Below are 14,667 nucleotides of genomic sequence, written 5' to 3'. Positions count from 1 at the left end.
TTTCCCCAAGGAATGATGAGAAGTGTAGTTTGTTAAGGGTGCTCTGAGTTGTAAGAAGACCCCCTAGTCCCCTCAGATTCTTTGATTCCCAAAGTTCCCTATGAAGAGGGATTGAATGTTAAACCACTCTGGGAGTTGTAGCTCTGTGAGGGGAATAGGGGTCTTCTAACAATTCTCAGCACCCTATTGTTCTCAGGGGAAATCATGGCCATTCATGGTGCTGCTTTAAATATAGAGTGCAGATGGGACCTCAGTTTAGTTATAACAGATTTTCCCATGGATCAGGGATGCTAAACCTGTACCTCTGACCATGCTGGCTGGAACTGATGGAGTCCAATAACATCTAGAAAGCCACAGCTTCTCCACCTCTGAACTAGATGTGCCACTATTTCATTCTCTTATAATTTTCTGTTTCTGGAGTTAGGGCTACCCACTGGAGCCTCCTTTAAATTGTTCCAATTCATGGCATTCACACAACGATTAAGCCTCATATGATGGTCTCAGGAGTGTCTTTTCCCAGTTGCAGCTAGTAAGCCAGCTGTGGCCATTTTCAGAGAGGCCTGATTATTCCAGTGTGCTCCATGTGCATGTTCCATATACCTTTGCACCAGGTCTGGAAGCTCTAGCTGGTGCGAAATGCTGTGGCTAGACTGTTGATGAAGACAGACTGGTGCCAGCACATAGCACCAATGCTCAAAAGCTTGCCCTGGCAGCCCATATATAACCAGGACAGATTCAAGATTCTAGCATTAATTTACAATTTGGGTTCCAGATCCTTTGTTAGAATTTCTGCTCCATGATTGCAGTCATGGGATTGTTGTCTATCACATGACAGTATATGTTTTGACTCCACAAAGTGGGAAGTGACGGAGACAGGATGTTTGTGTTACTGCGTTCCATGAAGTGGGACTATTGTCCTTTGTTCTTTCTCTTTGCTGTCTGATGCTAGAGAGAGAGGGAGCCATGTTGCAGTGCTCCGTGTGTTTTTATATGTTAATAAAGTAGATTAGCCAAAATGCTGAGTTGCTGAGGTCTGTTACGCATGTTGTGAAGACTGTGTGGATCCCTAAATGTGCTGGTGTCTGTTGGCATCAGTCACTGTGATGTTCAGGCAGAAGAAAGCTTTTGAAGCTCCCAAACGACCGACCAGGAGGGAGGGAACATGCCAGTTGGGCATGTGTCTCTGCCAGGGTCCTACTCGAGTGCAGCTGAACTCCTAACAAGCTTAAGGACCATCTGATCTCTTATATCCCAACCCAATCACTGAGATCTTTGGAGGAGTCTCTGTTGGTGACTCAGCTGCATGGCTTGTAGCTATTAGAAGCCATGCATTCAGTGTAGTGGGCCGAAGCCTGTGGAACTCCCTCCCAATTTTGATTAGACAGACACTTTCCTTATGGAACTTCAGGTGCATAGCTAAGAATTTCTTGATCCAGTAGGCATTTTAAGGGAGTGTTTGATGTTATGATAATTTTTATTTGCCCCATGTTCTGTGGATGGTTTTTATGTATACTGCTTAGTAACTGAGCTTTATAGAAATGTCTCTAATAAGTAAATAAAGCAGGCTTTGGTAACCCAGTAAGGTGGAACAGCTCAGCTCCAGTGAAAGAGTGCAAGTAGCAGAAGAGATAATTTATTTTAGGCATATTTATTGGCATGAAGAAAGCCACACGATCGATTCTACTAACTGTTTACTACAGTGAAACAACTTCCACATGAAGTGATTTAACATGTTGGTTATAATGCATAAAAGTATTCTCAGAGATATGAAAAAGACTGTTTATAACCACTTAAAGGCAAAAGGAAACAAATCAGGGTTAACAAATATCTTTTATCTTCCTCAGTGCTGGGTTGTTGTCATTTATAGAATTTGTTTTATTTACTTCCATCATTTCTAGACCACCCGTGGGCCAAAGCCCCCTGGGCATTTTGCAAAAATCAATAAAAACACAAATACAATGCAATTTATAAAACGATCTCTGCAGAAACACCACAAAAACATAGAACTGACATAAAACATGAAGAAAAGCAATGTAGAAACAGAGTAGCATAATATCTAGAAGCCAACCTAAAATAAACCAAAGAGAAGGCAATTTATGCTGAAATCTAAACGCACTAAAACATACTGAAATTAAATGACCTGGGAAACAAAGAAGTCTCAACCTGGTGCCAAGGGGATCATAATTTAGGTACCAGGTGAGCATTTCGGGGGGAGGGCATTTCACTGTCAGGGTGCCCCCACCGAGAAGGCCTATTTATATGCTACTTTGGGGTCCTAAATGCAGCTCACAAGACAATGAAAGCCAGTCTAAATACAATGAAACCAAGAGCAGAATAAAACAGTTGAAGCATTGTCAATGGGGGAGACCAAACCAAACTGAAAGCCAGGAAAAAGGAGAAACCCTTATTAGCTCACCTAAAGCTTGAAAGGAAGGGAGCCACCAGGTAGCCATGCCACCTAACAAGATGGGTGTTTGAGGTCTTCTGAGATCTCTCCCCTCTCCAGTTTAATCAGACACACCCAGGACTTTGGTTTGAAGCAAAAGGCCCCAACCAAGCATCAGATGCAGGGTTGCTTCAGGCATGGCCAACCTGGCCGCTGGACAGAGCAAGGTGGCCGACTCAGATGACAGATGCTGAAAGGTGAGGAACAGGCTAAACTGTGGGTGCCATGCCGCATTCCTGTTGCCCCTAAGCTACCCTGCAGCTGTCCTTATATGCAGTGGGGGACGCTGTCCTATCAATCATGTTAAAAAGGATTGTGGTCAGGCCATCTGTTGGAATGGTAGCAGGAGGTCCCACCTTGTCCTTTGCCACAAGCAGGAGAATGAATTGGGCTGGTCCGAGACAAGTCCCGAAGAGGATTTGGCTCCGCCGACAGAAGAATTCTTCACCCAGCTGAGCCTGAAATGGATGCCTTTGTAGGAAGCATCGTTGTTTGGTAGGAATTCCTGAGCACAGCACCCGCAGTCGGTCAGAGTGGAGGAGATTTTGCAGCACACTGGAGGCAGGCGAAGAGGATGGTAAAGCAGAAACAGCTGCACAGGTTTTCCTTACGAAAGAGCAGCTTACTTCCTTGATGGAGCAAGTGGATCAGACAGTAGGGATCTCTCATTGCAGAAGCAATGGAGAGAAATGAAATGAAAGCAGGAGGAGTTCCAGAATAAAAATAATTGAGCTACAGAACAGCTTATGCAGGAGCAACCCACATTTGGGGTGGAGGAGGATAGAGGATATGGAATAGGTAGAGGAGACTAATCTTGGAAAGGTTTTAAAATAATGGCTACTGGAAAACTACAGCCATGCAAAAGCCAGAGGCTTCTATACGCACTCATGTGTCACATATCTCCATCCTCTTACTAGGCAAGTGAAAGGCTCTACCACAAATTCAAGGTCATATTCCAGCTAGTCCAAAGTACTCAAGGAAAGGCCTGCAGAGGACTCCAAGGGCTCCCATCCATGCGCTACAGAGACTTTAAAATAGACGGCAACATTTCACTCCATCGGCAAGTTTCTGGAAGGCTGATTTAATTTTCCCTGCAATTGCAAACTCTGATAAGCCTGGGCTCCTGTTTAATGCAGAGCTTTCTAATCACATTCAGTCACACTTCCAGACCTTTGCACCAATTGTGCAAAGGTCTGCAGGGCAACCAGTATGCCCAAGATTGTTGAGGGTGGACTTGCATGCACATCCCATCCCTGGTTTGACCCTTTGTGCTTTCAGTTGAATGCTTAGTTGTGTAACTAGCTTTATAAGATGAGGATCAATCCATTCATCAATCCATTACTTATTGCCTCAAAGACTGGAGAAGTTTCTCCACTTACACCTAGCTCTGTTTTCCTGCAGCTGCATATGTATATTTGGTAGTCCACCAGAGCTGTTTGAGTTTTGTTTTTAATTTCATCAATCAGTCCATTGCCCACCCCTGGCTTGCATTTACTGTACTTCTTTACATGTATCTTTAATAAAACTCTGTAGTTCAATTAGTGGAAGTAGTTACATCGGGGGGGGGGTTGACTAGATGACCCTCAGGGTCCCTTCCAACTCTACAATTCTGTGACTTCTGGCTTTCAATTTTGAGGTGGGACTTAAGAGAGTGAGAGAGAATTGGCACATTTAGGGATGGACTAAATGGGCACATTTAGGGATGGATTTTGTTCAATCCACTTTTTCTTTTTTTAAGGAAGTTGAGCTAATTCACACCTCTCAGATGGATCGGAGAGGATCGGAAAATAATTACCCTTCAGATTCTGCAGTTCTCTTTATTTTGTGGTGTAGTTCTCCACTTTAAAATGTATAGAAAATACCAAAACAATAGAATCATAGAATTGTTGAGTCAGAAGGCATTCCAAGAGTCATCTTGTTCAGTGCCCTGCATATGAATTGTGGATTTTTCAGCATACCTTGAGATAGTATGATTTCCATACCTATTTTGTGATAACCTACATATTTAAAAGGGACACGGGTGGCACTGTGGTCTAAACCACTGAGCCTCTTGGTCTTGCCAATCAGAAGGTTGGCAGTTCGAATCCCCGCAATGGGGTGAGCTCCCGTTGCTCTGTCTCAACTCCTGCCAACCTAGCAGTTCGAAAGCACACCAGTGCAAGTAGATAAATAGATACCGCTCCGTCAGGAAGGTAAATGACATTTCCATGCGCTGCTCTGGTTTCGGTGTTCCGTTGCGCCAGAAGCGGCTTAGTCATGCTTGCCACATGACCCGGAAAAACTGTCTGTGGACAAACACCGGCTCCCTCAGCCTGTAAAGTGAGATGAGCACCGCAACCCCAGAGTCTGGACTGGACTTAACTGCCAGGGTTCCTTTACCTTTACCCTTTTACATATTTAAATGAGAAATTTCATAAGTTAATACAGAAGCGGAACAGAGCAGACAAATGAAACCGATATGGAAAAGACTGGTCCATTCATCCCTAATGCTGCCCTACCATGCAGGAGATCTGAGAGAACATGCTAGCCATTGTGGACAGGAAGGGGCAGTGCCGGTTAAATGGTACATTCAGCTGAAGGAAGTGAAGATGGAGAAATAAATATTGGGGTACATGGGACTTAAGGGATACCGTGGCAAGGTGACAGAGTGTTTCATAAGGCAAAGGTGTTTATAATGGATCTAGGACTAGATTTGAAGCCAGTGTAGGGAATGAAGGGTCTGATTTAAAGCCAGCTGCCCAGTCGGTAGAGCATGAGTCTCTTAATCTCTGGGTCTTGGGTTTGAGCCCCACGTTGGGCAAAAGATTCCTGCATTGCAGGGGTAGATGACCCTTGTTGTCCCTTCCAACTCTACGATTCTATGAGTGGAAAGAAAGGTGAATGGCAACAGAGTTCTGAACAGAGGTGAGATAAAAAATTCCTAGTGATACCTGTTATCATCAGAACAGGGAAGTGTTCTTCCAAAGGCTTTGGCTGCCGAAATGCAGTGCTTCTTTTGGATTCAGACAGGCAATGAAGACCACCCAAGCCGCTCTGTTTTATATACAGGATGTGGAAAATAAAGAACAAAGCAAGAGGAAACAGGTGGCCTCTTATGAAGCCACCTGTTGCTAGAGATTCCTTTCCCCTCTTGGGCAGGCAATGGGTCAAACTCTAGGCCATCTCAGTGCAGACCTTGCTGTCGACACCATGAGATGATGTCCATTGTTTCTTGCATTGTTCTTTATTTCCCTCACACTGTAAATAAAGCCTGCTAAAGAACAACTTTGATGGCCGCCATTGCCTATCCGAACCTTAAAGAACCACTGCCTTAGGCAACTGGGACCTTTGGCGTAACAGGAAAGGCAATTAATTGCTCAGCTGGAGCAAGCCCTGTTACAATTGGATGTGCTGTTTGGCATATTTGTCTGTAATGCAGACTATAAAGAATTTATGCAGAGAGCTGTACATTGCACAAAGCCAGGGCATTCTCCCTTCAGAAATAATGCATATGTTTCACAGCACGTTGCCCCTAAAGGCAGATACATTATGATTAAGCATCAAATATTTATGTAGGAATGGGCATTCTGCATTGGGATATTGTAACAATGGTGATAGAAATGCACATTTTGCTTTCCGGGGGAGGCAGAGAAAATTTACAAGTATTCAGAAAGATTTGCATGAATGGCCAGTCAGAAAGGATTTTGAGAAACAGCGGCTTGCAAGTAGCTTTTACAGCACGTTGGTAATATTTTTCCCTTCAGAGAATACAATGAGCATTCCTTTAATTCAGTTTGCTCCCTCCTTCTGCTGCCCTCTACTGTCTGAACCAGCAGGCTCTTTAATTCTGCATTCCTTGGTTTCATTTTATCGTGCACTATTCAGCACATTCCCATAGGTGCACTGCAAGTTACCCACCACCAAAATTGCTGGGACTCATCAGCCACGACTATGTTGCCATTGAAATAAAGGGGACTAGGAAGCAATGGCTTATATCCTAGTAAGAACTCTGCTGGAATAGGCCAAAAGCCCGTCTACTGCATCATCCTGTTCTCACAGTGGCCAATCAGGTGCCCACGGGAAGCCTACAAGCGGAATCTGAGTCCCATGGCACTTCCAGCACCTGCCATTCACAGCAGCTAATATTCAGATGCATTGTGCCCAGGGCCGGATTTAGGTTTGATGAGGCCCTAAGCTACTGAAGGTAATGGGGACCTTTATATGCCCAGCTGTCCTTTGTCAACAAATTGTCACTTTTTTGTGTTGAATGTATGCTATATGGTAATTTATGGACCTAATGGGTATCGAAAGCCATTTGCACATGTAGAATGTAGGCACCCTATATATAGAAATGAGCAAACCAGTGATATTTTAGGGAGCAGGCTAACAGATGGGGCCCATTACTTACATCATAGGAGCCTACACAACACAAAACACTGTTGCTGTAGGTAGGTTTTATTTTATTTGTTTTTAATCTTACATTTTGGAAATATACATCCAGGTTTTTTCCCTTTAATTTTTTGAGGGGCCCCCAAGAGAGTGGGGCCCTAAGCTATAACTTGTTTAGCTTATACAGTGGTATATCTGGTTACATACGCTTCAGGTTACAGACTCCGCTAACCCAGAAATAGTGCTTCAGGTTAAGAACTTTGCTTCAGGATGAGAACAGAAATTGTGCTGCGGTAGCGTGGCAGTAGTGGGAGGCCCCATTAGCTAAAGTAGTGTTTCAGGTTAAGAACAGTTTCAGGTTAAGAACAGACCTCTGGAACAAATTAAATACTTAACCCAAGGTACCACTGATTGTTCCTCTCCAGCTGTGGTGATGCAACACAGCCATCATGACTAGCAGCCATTGACAGCTATGTTCTGCCTTCAATATTCTGTTTCTTTCAGTGAGACCAAGGCTGAATTCTCACACTCTTGAAGGATCCCCGACTGAACTCAATAGGGCTTATTTCTGAGTGGGCATGATTATGATTGCACAGTTCTTATGACTAATGTTAGCAGGATAGTAACCTTTATTGTGAAGTGTGTCGGAATTGTTACACTTGTAACGATGAAGGTAGCTTTTTAAATCATTATATATGTCACCCCAGTAATAGCCCGTGTGGTAGGGTTATCGCTCCATTTTGCTGAAAGAAAATGAGTGTTAAGAGTGCTGAGAGTTGTTAGGTGACACACCTCTCCACTCACAGAGCTACACTTCCAGAAACTTTAACAAACTCATTATTCCCAGGATTCTTTGGGAGAAGCCATGGCTGTTAGAGTTGTATAGTAGTGCTTTAAATATATGGTACAGATGTGGTCCAAGCTGGCCACACTGAGGGATCTGGCAGCTTTCTATCTATCAGATGGAGCACAAGAATAGCTCTATAATTTCCAAGTCAAGGAGGATTCTGTCCTGGTTAAATCAATCTATATTTCCCTCTTCTGAATGACATCTCCAGATGTCTGGGAAGCAAGAAACCAGAGAACAATCTGACGGTTTGGGGATCAATGGTATTCATGATAGGAATATATTCTGCACTTCTTCATCAAGTGGTATTGTAGGAAAGTCAAATCCTTCATTAGCACCAAGGGGTTGAGCTTTCTTATATCTCCCTTGGCCTGCTGTTTAAATCCGTGACCTTTAAAATACACTTTTAAACACTTCAGACATATACTCTATATAGAGAATCATTTTTAAATTCTATTTATGCAAACAAGCTCAAAGCCTCAGTGCTTCATTAAAGGTGTGAGAGGTTTCCATCTCCCACCCCCACCAATTTCAAAACAGTACCTTGCAGTAAAATCTGTTTCAGTAACCCATAAAGGAACACGCCAAAGTGAGCACTCAAAATGTCAGCAGCAATAACATCTCCATCTAATACGATAGGGAGCCATAAGCAAAAAGGCCCTCTCTCTTGTTTTGGATTTTGGATTTGATATCCCGCTTTATCACTACCCTAAGGAGTCTCAAAGCGGCTGACATTCTCCTTTCCCTTCCTCCCCCACAACAAACACTCTGTGAGGTGAGTGGGGCTGAGAGACTTCAGAGAAGTGTGACTGGCCCAAGGTCACCCAGCAGCTGCATGTGGAGTAGCGGGGAATCGAACCCAGTTCACCAGATTACGAGTCCACCACTCTTAACCACTATACCGCACCTTCTGAACTGAGGAGGGTCTCAGATGAAGATTGAAGGGTCTGGGCAGGTTCAGATTGGGAGAAACACTTCTAAAGATATTGGGGTCCTAAGCTGTAAAGGCCTTTATGAGTTTAAATCAGCCCAGAACCAGTGTCATTTTCAGCCTGTTGGCATCAGGTGGCCACCATCTGCACTAGCTGCAGTTTCCAAACTGTCTTCAAAAGCAGTCCCAGGTGAAGTGCAGGGCAGGAATTTAATCTTGAGGTCACCAGAGCATAGATTACTGTAGCCAGCTTAGCCCTGCCAGAAAGGGTTGTAATAGGGCCACCAGCTAAGGCAGTGGAAGGCATGCCATGGAGGTGGCCTCAAACTACAAATCCACTTAGAACAGGTTGCACACACCTCAGCCAATCAGAAGAACCCATTAATAGCATAGAATCAGAGAATCATAGAATTGCAGATGAACCGAAGTCCAGCCCCCTGCAATGCAGGGATCTCAGCTAAAGCATCCATGACAGGTGGCCATCCAACCTTTGCTGAAAAACCTTCAAGGAAGGAGAGTCCACAACCTCCTGAGGGAGTCTGTTCCACTGTCAAAGAGTAGTGTCAGAAACTTCTTCCTGTTGTTTAGCCAGAAACTCAGTCATGTCTTGAACAAATTTCAGTTTATTGGCTCTCATCCAATCCATAATCGCAACCAGCCACCAGTTCAGAACATAAAGCATTTCTGTACAGCAGCCTCCCCCAAAATGGTGTTTTCCCAGGGTTGTTGGACTTCAACCCCTATCATCCATGGCCATTGGCCATGATAGCTGGGGCCGATGGGAGCTGTAGTCTGAGGACATCCAGAGGGCACCAAGTTATGGAAGGCTGATGCGCTGTCAAAAAGTAGTGTTATTTTGCTTTTGTGCATCTTTGTGTGTGTTGTAAAGAAAAGCCATTTGAGACTCTTGCTTTCCAACACAGTGTGCAATTGTTTTCTTTCAGTCAGCCCAGCTGCTTGTCATTTTCAGCAGTCCTCTTGGCTTCCTAGCCGTGACTGACCATGTCCATTGTTTACATGTGCAATGCAGCTCCTGTATCCCTTGTCCTCCCTCTCGCCTGTCCCTCCCTGTGCACTGTCATCAGTCTTAATTTGATGTCCCACAAATCCTGCCACCTCTGATCCTGTCTCCTCAGCCAAGAAGACGCCAGCTTCCTCAGACGAACGTGAAAATGCCAGCCTGCCAGCCTCTGAAGAGAATCCACAAGCCTTACTTCTTTCGGAATCCACGGAATCACCCCAGAAGCAGATGGAAAGGAACTCAGCTCAGCTCCCCAGCCCTCCTCCATCACTTCCAGTTCCGCCACCTAAGACTGTCTCCAAAGTCTCGAAGATTGTACCAGGTGAGCCTCATTCAGGACTTGTCTTTAGGGCTAAAATAGAAATAAAATAGGAAATTGCCAGACCATTCTAGCTGTATAATGTCAACACCGGCTAGCAGCAGCTCTCCAGGGTTCCCTGGAGAATATTTTTTAGCACTACAGGGGGTGAAGAACCTGAAAATGCAATGCATGTGCTCTAAAACTGAGATGCAACCCTTCCCTTAAAAGGCAGAACTCCAACATTATGAGGGGTATGCATTATGACGTCAGAACACAAGAGTAATTGTAGTAGCACTGCAGAGGTGTGGAAAAGCCATGTTTGGTAGAAACTTCATATCTTCCCAGATCAGTAGTTCTGCTCCCAAATTGTCCTACAATCTGATACATTGATATTCAGTGAAAAAGAATGGAGGCCAGAAGGTCTGGTGGTGATAGAGGAGAAAACTGCTCTTCTGATTCATGAGATGGAGACTCAGCCTCTATAAAAATGATAGGATTCCACCCAGCTCCTTCTTATAATTTGTAGGAGTGGTGAAAGTTCACATGTCATGGGATTCAGTGTTTGTTTTCCAACATTTAATAGGTAAGAAGCAATAATTTGTAGTAACTGACTCTTGGCAATGGTTGACATTTCATGTCCGATGCCTTCCAAGATCAAAACAATCAAGAGATACAGGAGGAAATCTTTTGCATCGCCAGGTTTGAATTCACATGGGATATTCACAATGCAAAAGTGAATTTCAGTCTGAACTTAGTCCCTGTTCACATCAAATATTTTTAAAATACATTAAAATTATTGACAAAATCCAGATTTTTTTTTTTAAAGTTTAACAAATATTAGTGAACTCGGGTGCTAGGTTTTATGACAACTGGATACCCAAAATAGAGCTAATGAGGAACAAGAGGGGGAGATTAGCACTCTTGTGGGAACCCCAACTTTTGCAGAAGTTAAATAAACAATCTTTGGGGGGGGGAATGTATCTGAATCAGAGCTCATCAGTTCTATGATCATATTTCTTGTGCATAAATAATGGTGGCGATGGTACCCTGCAACTCTGTTAATGCTGGTTTTTACTGGTGTCACTAAGGTTGCTCAGCTGAAGTTGTTCATTCTCATTCAAATTTGAAGAACAGGAAGCATAAAGCAAAAGGGGGTGAATGAAGCCATTAGGGCTGGGCGATATATTGTCCCAAACCATCCAAGTCCATATCATGATACCGGTTTCATAATTTTTGACCAGGGAATATATCATGAATCATGGTGTGTGTGTGTCTGTGTGCTATGCAAAAATCACAACGTGGGGAAAACCGTGAAGCCAGCCAATGTCTCTACATAGCTCCATTCTAATTTCAGACATTGTGATATATTGCGATGTTGAAAACCAGATATCGCCCGGCCCTACAAGCCATAGGAGATGCCACGTCCTTGAAGGCAAGTGTGGCTAACCTGTGGCTCTCCACATGGTTGTACTACAGCTCCCATCATTCCTGACTATTGGCCATACATGTAAGGTGGAGTCCAACAGCACCTGGTTTAGCCACCCTGCCTTAAGCTACAAGGAAGGGACCCAGGGAAAACAAAGCACCTTGAAGGATGGGATATCTTTTCTGATGGTCCCAATTGCCACCTGCCAGCACCGTAAAAAGGGCGCACAGTTCACTCAAGCTCCACCTTTAGTCATTTTAAGATACTTGAAAAGTAGAATCCACATTAGGGGACGGTTCTTATTTCTTTCCCATCCACAGCATGCCTTCCAGTTTGGGAGCCTCTGGATTTAAATCCATGCGTGTGCCACTGGGTGGCGTTAAGTCATCAGCAGTGGCTGAAGTCAAGTCTATTGCAGCAATTATTTCAGTGGTTCTTTAGTAAACTGTGTGTGGGTTTGTTTTTGTTTTTAACGGAAATGCGCTTTATTGGGGAAATCACCAACCAAGGTCCGTGGGTGGAATCTGAGTGCATAATCCATGCAGCTTCAAAGGCTGGTTTCCCACCCCACTCCAAGTTCAGACCTTGGCAGTTAGAAAAGTGTTCTTCAAGGACTAGTTATGGCAGTTGAGCATCCCTGAAGCACAGCTGGCTGGCTTGTAATGGCTTCAGCACATAAAGATAAACCACAGAAAGAGTACCTTGTTGTTGGCATCTCGAGAGACAATGGAGTGTGCCTCCAGGGGTCAAGTCAAACCACTGTGTTAGCAGCACCAAAGTGACCTCCCCAGGCACAAGCCTGGGCAGTGTGTATGGAGCTCCTGGGCTGCCCAGAGAACAAGACCCCCAACTCTTGGCCTTGTTGATGTGGTCCTAAGGAGAGCAGAGCAATATGTATGGCACCTGCTTGGCTGCAGGAGTTTCCAGAAGGAGGTGTACAAGGTGCAATCCAACCATTCCTGATTTGTGTAGGGTTTGCTCCTTAGCCTTTTCTTGTCCTGGTGATATCCCACAAGATATTGAACGCCAAGAACTAACAGTAGCAGCAGAGAAAACATGTCCCCCCTCAGGCAGGGTGGAAGGAGAAAGAACTTGCCCATGTGAAGACCACCTGGTGGAAACCCTTACACATATGGTTCTCAATTGTAAACTAAATGCTGATCTCCATCAGCAATTTCCAGATCAACTCTGTATCCCTAAATGGAAACCAGAGTTGGGGCTCATACATTTTCTATTACCGGGGAATGATCAGGAGCTCACCAAGTTAGTGGCTAAATATCTCTATTTGGTTTTTTGTCGTCGAAATACACTGCAGACGTCTGATCTCCCTGGAGACCTAGAGATGTGACCATAGACTGCTCTGCTTCCTTTCTTTTAGCAAATGTTTTGTGCCACTGGGGAAGTAGTAATTCTGTATTGATTTGTTTTGTATGTTTGTATGTGATGCCAATAAAAGGTTTGATGATGATGATGATATCCCACAAGAGGAGGTTTAGGATCAGAGCTTTCCTTCCCAGGTTGATGAGCCCCATCAGCCCTGAAAGAGTACTGCTAAAAGGCTTAATCTGCAGTCCACCAGCAGTTTGCCCAGCTGTTCCTGCTCTGCTCTGGTACCCATCTGACCACAGATGGGTATAAAGGGCGCCCTCTAGATAGTCTCAGATGACAAGCTCCATGCAATCCCAGCATGCATGGCCAAGGATGATGGGAACTTTGGTTGAACCGCATTTGGAGTACAACCACATTGAGGAAGGCTGCTCAGTGTGGCTCCAGTGGGGGCCTCCTCCATGGCATGCAGCCATTAATGCCCTTTTGTGGTTTTATTTCCAGCAGCAGGAAGTGAAGTAGATGAGCCAGCCTTGAAATCCCCTCCATCCACTGTCTTGAAGAATTATGTAATTGTTGGTTCCTCCCAACTCTCAGGACAAGCTGCTCCCTTCCAGCCCTCAGGCCAGAAAATCTCCGAGCCCCACCTCAGAGGGCAGCACACAACGCCAAATGGCTCCCCTCACCTTGGTGCCGTCCACCTGCCTTTACCTCCCAGCCGAGTCATCGAGGAACTTCACAGAGCTTTGGCCACCAAACACCGACAGGATAGGTAAGAGGCTGGAAGGTTACAGGACACGGCAGGGGCATCCATTTCCATTGCTCAACTTTCCAAGGGCTAGTCCTGCTCAGAGTTGACCCATTGACATTCATGGACATGGCCACCTTCGCTTCATTTATTCCAGTGAGTCTACTCCAAGTAGCTTTGCTGGCTATGGGGAAAGTGTGGATTTTGAAGGCTAGCTGCATTTTGATACGTGTATTGTTGTTAATTATTTGTATACTGCCCTGCATCCCCAGGTCTCAGGGTGATTCACAAGATAAAACCACAAGATAAAAACATAAAATATATACCGTATTTTTCGCCCTATAGGACGCACCGTCCCATAAGGCGCACCTAGTTTTTTGGGGGGGAAATAAAGGGGAAAAAATATTTTTTCCCCAGGTGCGGGGTTGGGGCAGGGGAAGCCCGAGCTTCCCCTGACCCCAGCCCCCAAACAGGCAGCTCTCTGCAAGCCGTGGGAGCCCAGCGCTGGCTCCCGCTGCTTGCTGAGAGGTGCGCAAAGCCTGCATTCGCCCCATAGGACGCACACTCATTTCCCCTTCATTTTTGGAGGGGAAAAGGTGCGTCCTATAGGGCGAAAAATATGGTAATAAAAAGAAGAACATTTTAAAAGGGTATTGGATGTCAATCATCCAAAGTCCTGGTTAAAGAAGAACGTTTTTGCTGGACGCCTAAAGGTGTATAATGAAGGCATCAGTTGAGTCTCTCCAGGGAGAGCATTCCACAGATGGGGAGCCACTGCAGAAAAGGCCCCTTCTTGTGTTGCTACCCTCCGGACCTCTCATGGAGGGGGCACACAAAGAAGGGCCTCAATTTCAAGCTCCAGGTACGTTCATATGGAGAGATGTAGTCCTTGAGGTTCTGCAGTCCTGAGCTGCTTAAGGCTTTATAGGTCAAAACTTTGCATTGAGCCTGGAAATTAATTGGCAGCCAGTGCGGTCAGGCCAGGATCAGTATAATATGCTCAAACCATCTTGGCCTGGTGATCAACCTGGCTGCTGACTTCTGTAAGACCTGAAATTTCTGAACAGTGTGTTCAGAGGCAGCCCTGAAGTTCAGGAAGTACAAACTGGGTAGGGTCACGTTAAAAAGTGAACCAAAGTGCTCTTCCATCCTTACGGTGAATCCACCCTGGACCTCACTATGGACCCTTCCCATCTGCAGAGAACTTATTTGTATTACTGGGTTCTAATAGCCTCAGGCCCATAACAAAGGCT

At 44.9% G+C, this 14,667-nt stretch overlaps 1 protein-coding gene across 5 annotated transcripts in view; it reads left to right on the top strand.

Annotated features, from left to right (window-relative positions):
* The window catches only part of PHACTR3 (phosphatase and actin regulator 3), a 194,838-nt gene that overhangs the window by 102,696 nt on the left and 77,475 nt on the right, over positions 1–14,667 (top strand). For all 5 annotated transcript variants that reach the window (XM_083447447.1, XM_083447443.1, XM_083447446.1 and 2 more), the window contains 2 exons: positions 9,729–9,935; positions 13,264–13,438. In XM_083447447.1, coding sequence (XP_083303573.1) covers positions 9,729–9,935; positions 13,264–13,438 — 382 coding nt within the window. The remainder of the gene's footprint in view (positions 1–9,728; positions 9,936–13,263; positions 13,439–14,667) is intronic.

This window comes from Podarcis tiliguerta, assembly GCF_965153285.1.
Source record: "Podarcis tiliguerta genome assembly, chromosome: 6".
Lineage (NCBI taxonomy): Eukaryota > Metazoa > Chordata > Lepidosauria > Squamata > Lacertidae > Podarcis > Podarcis tiliguerta.
Note: the sequence above shows the minus strand (reverse complement) of the source record. Positions and strands in the feature narration are given on the sequence as shown.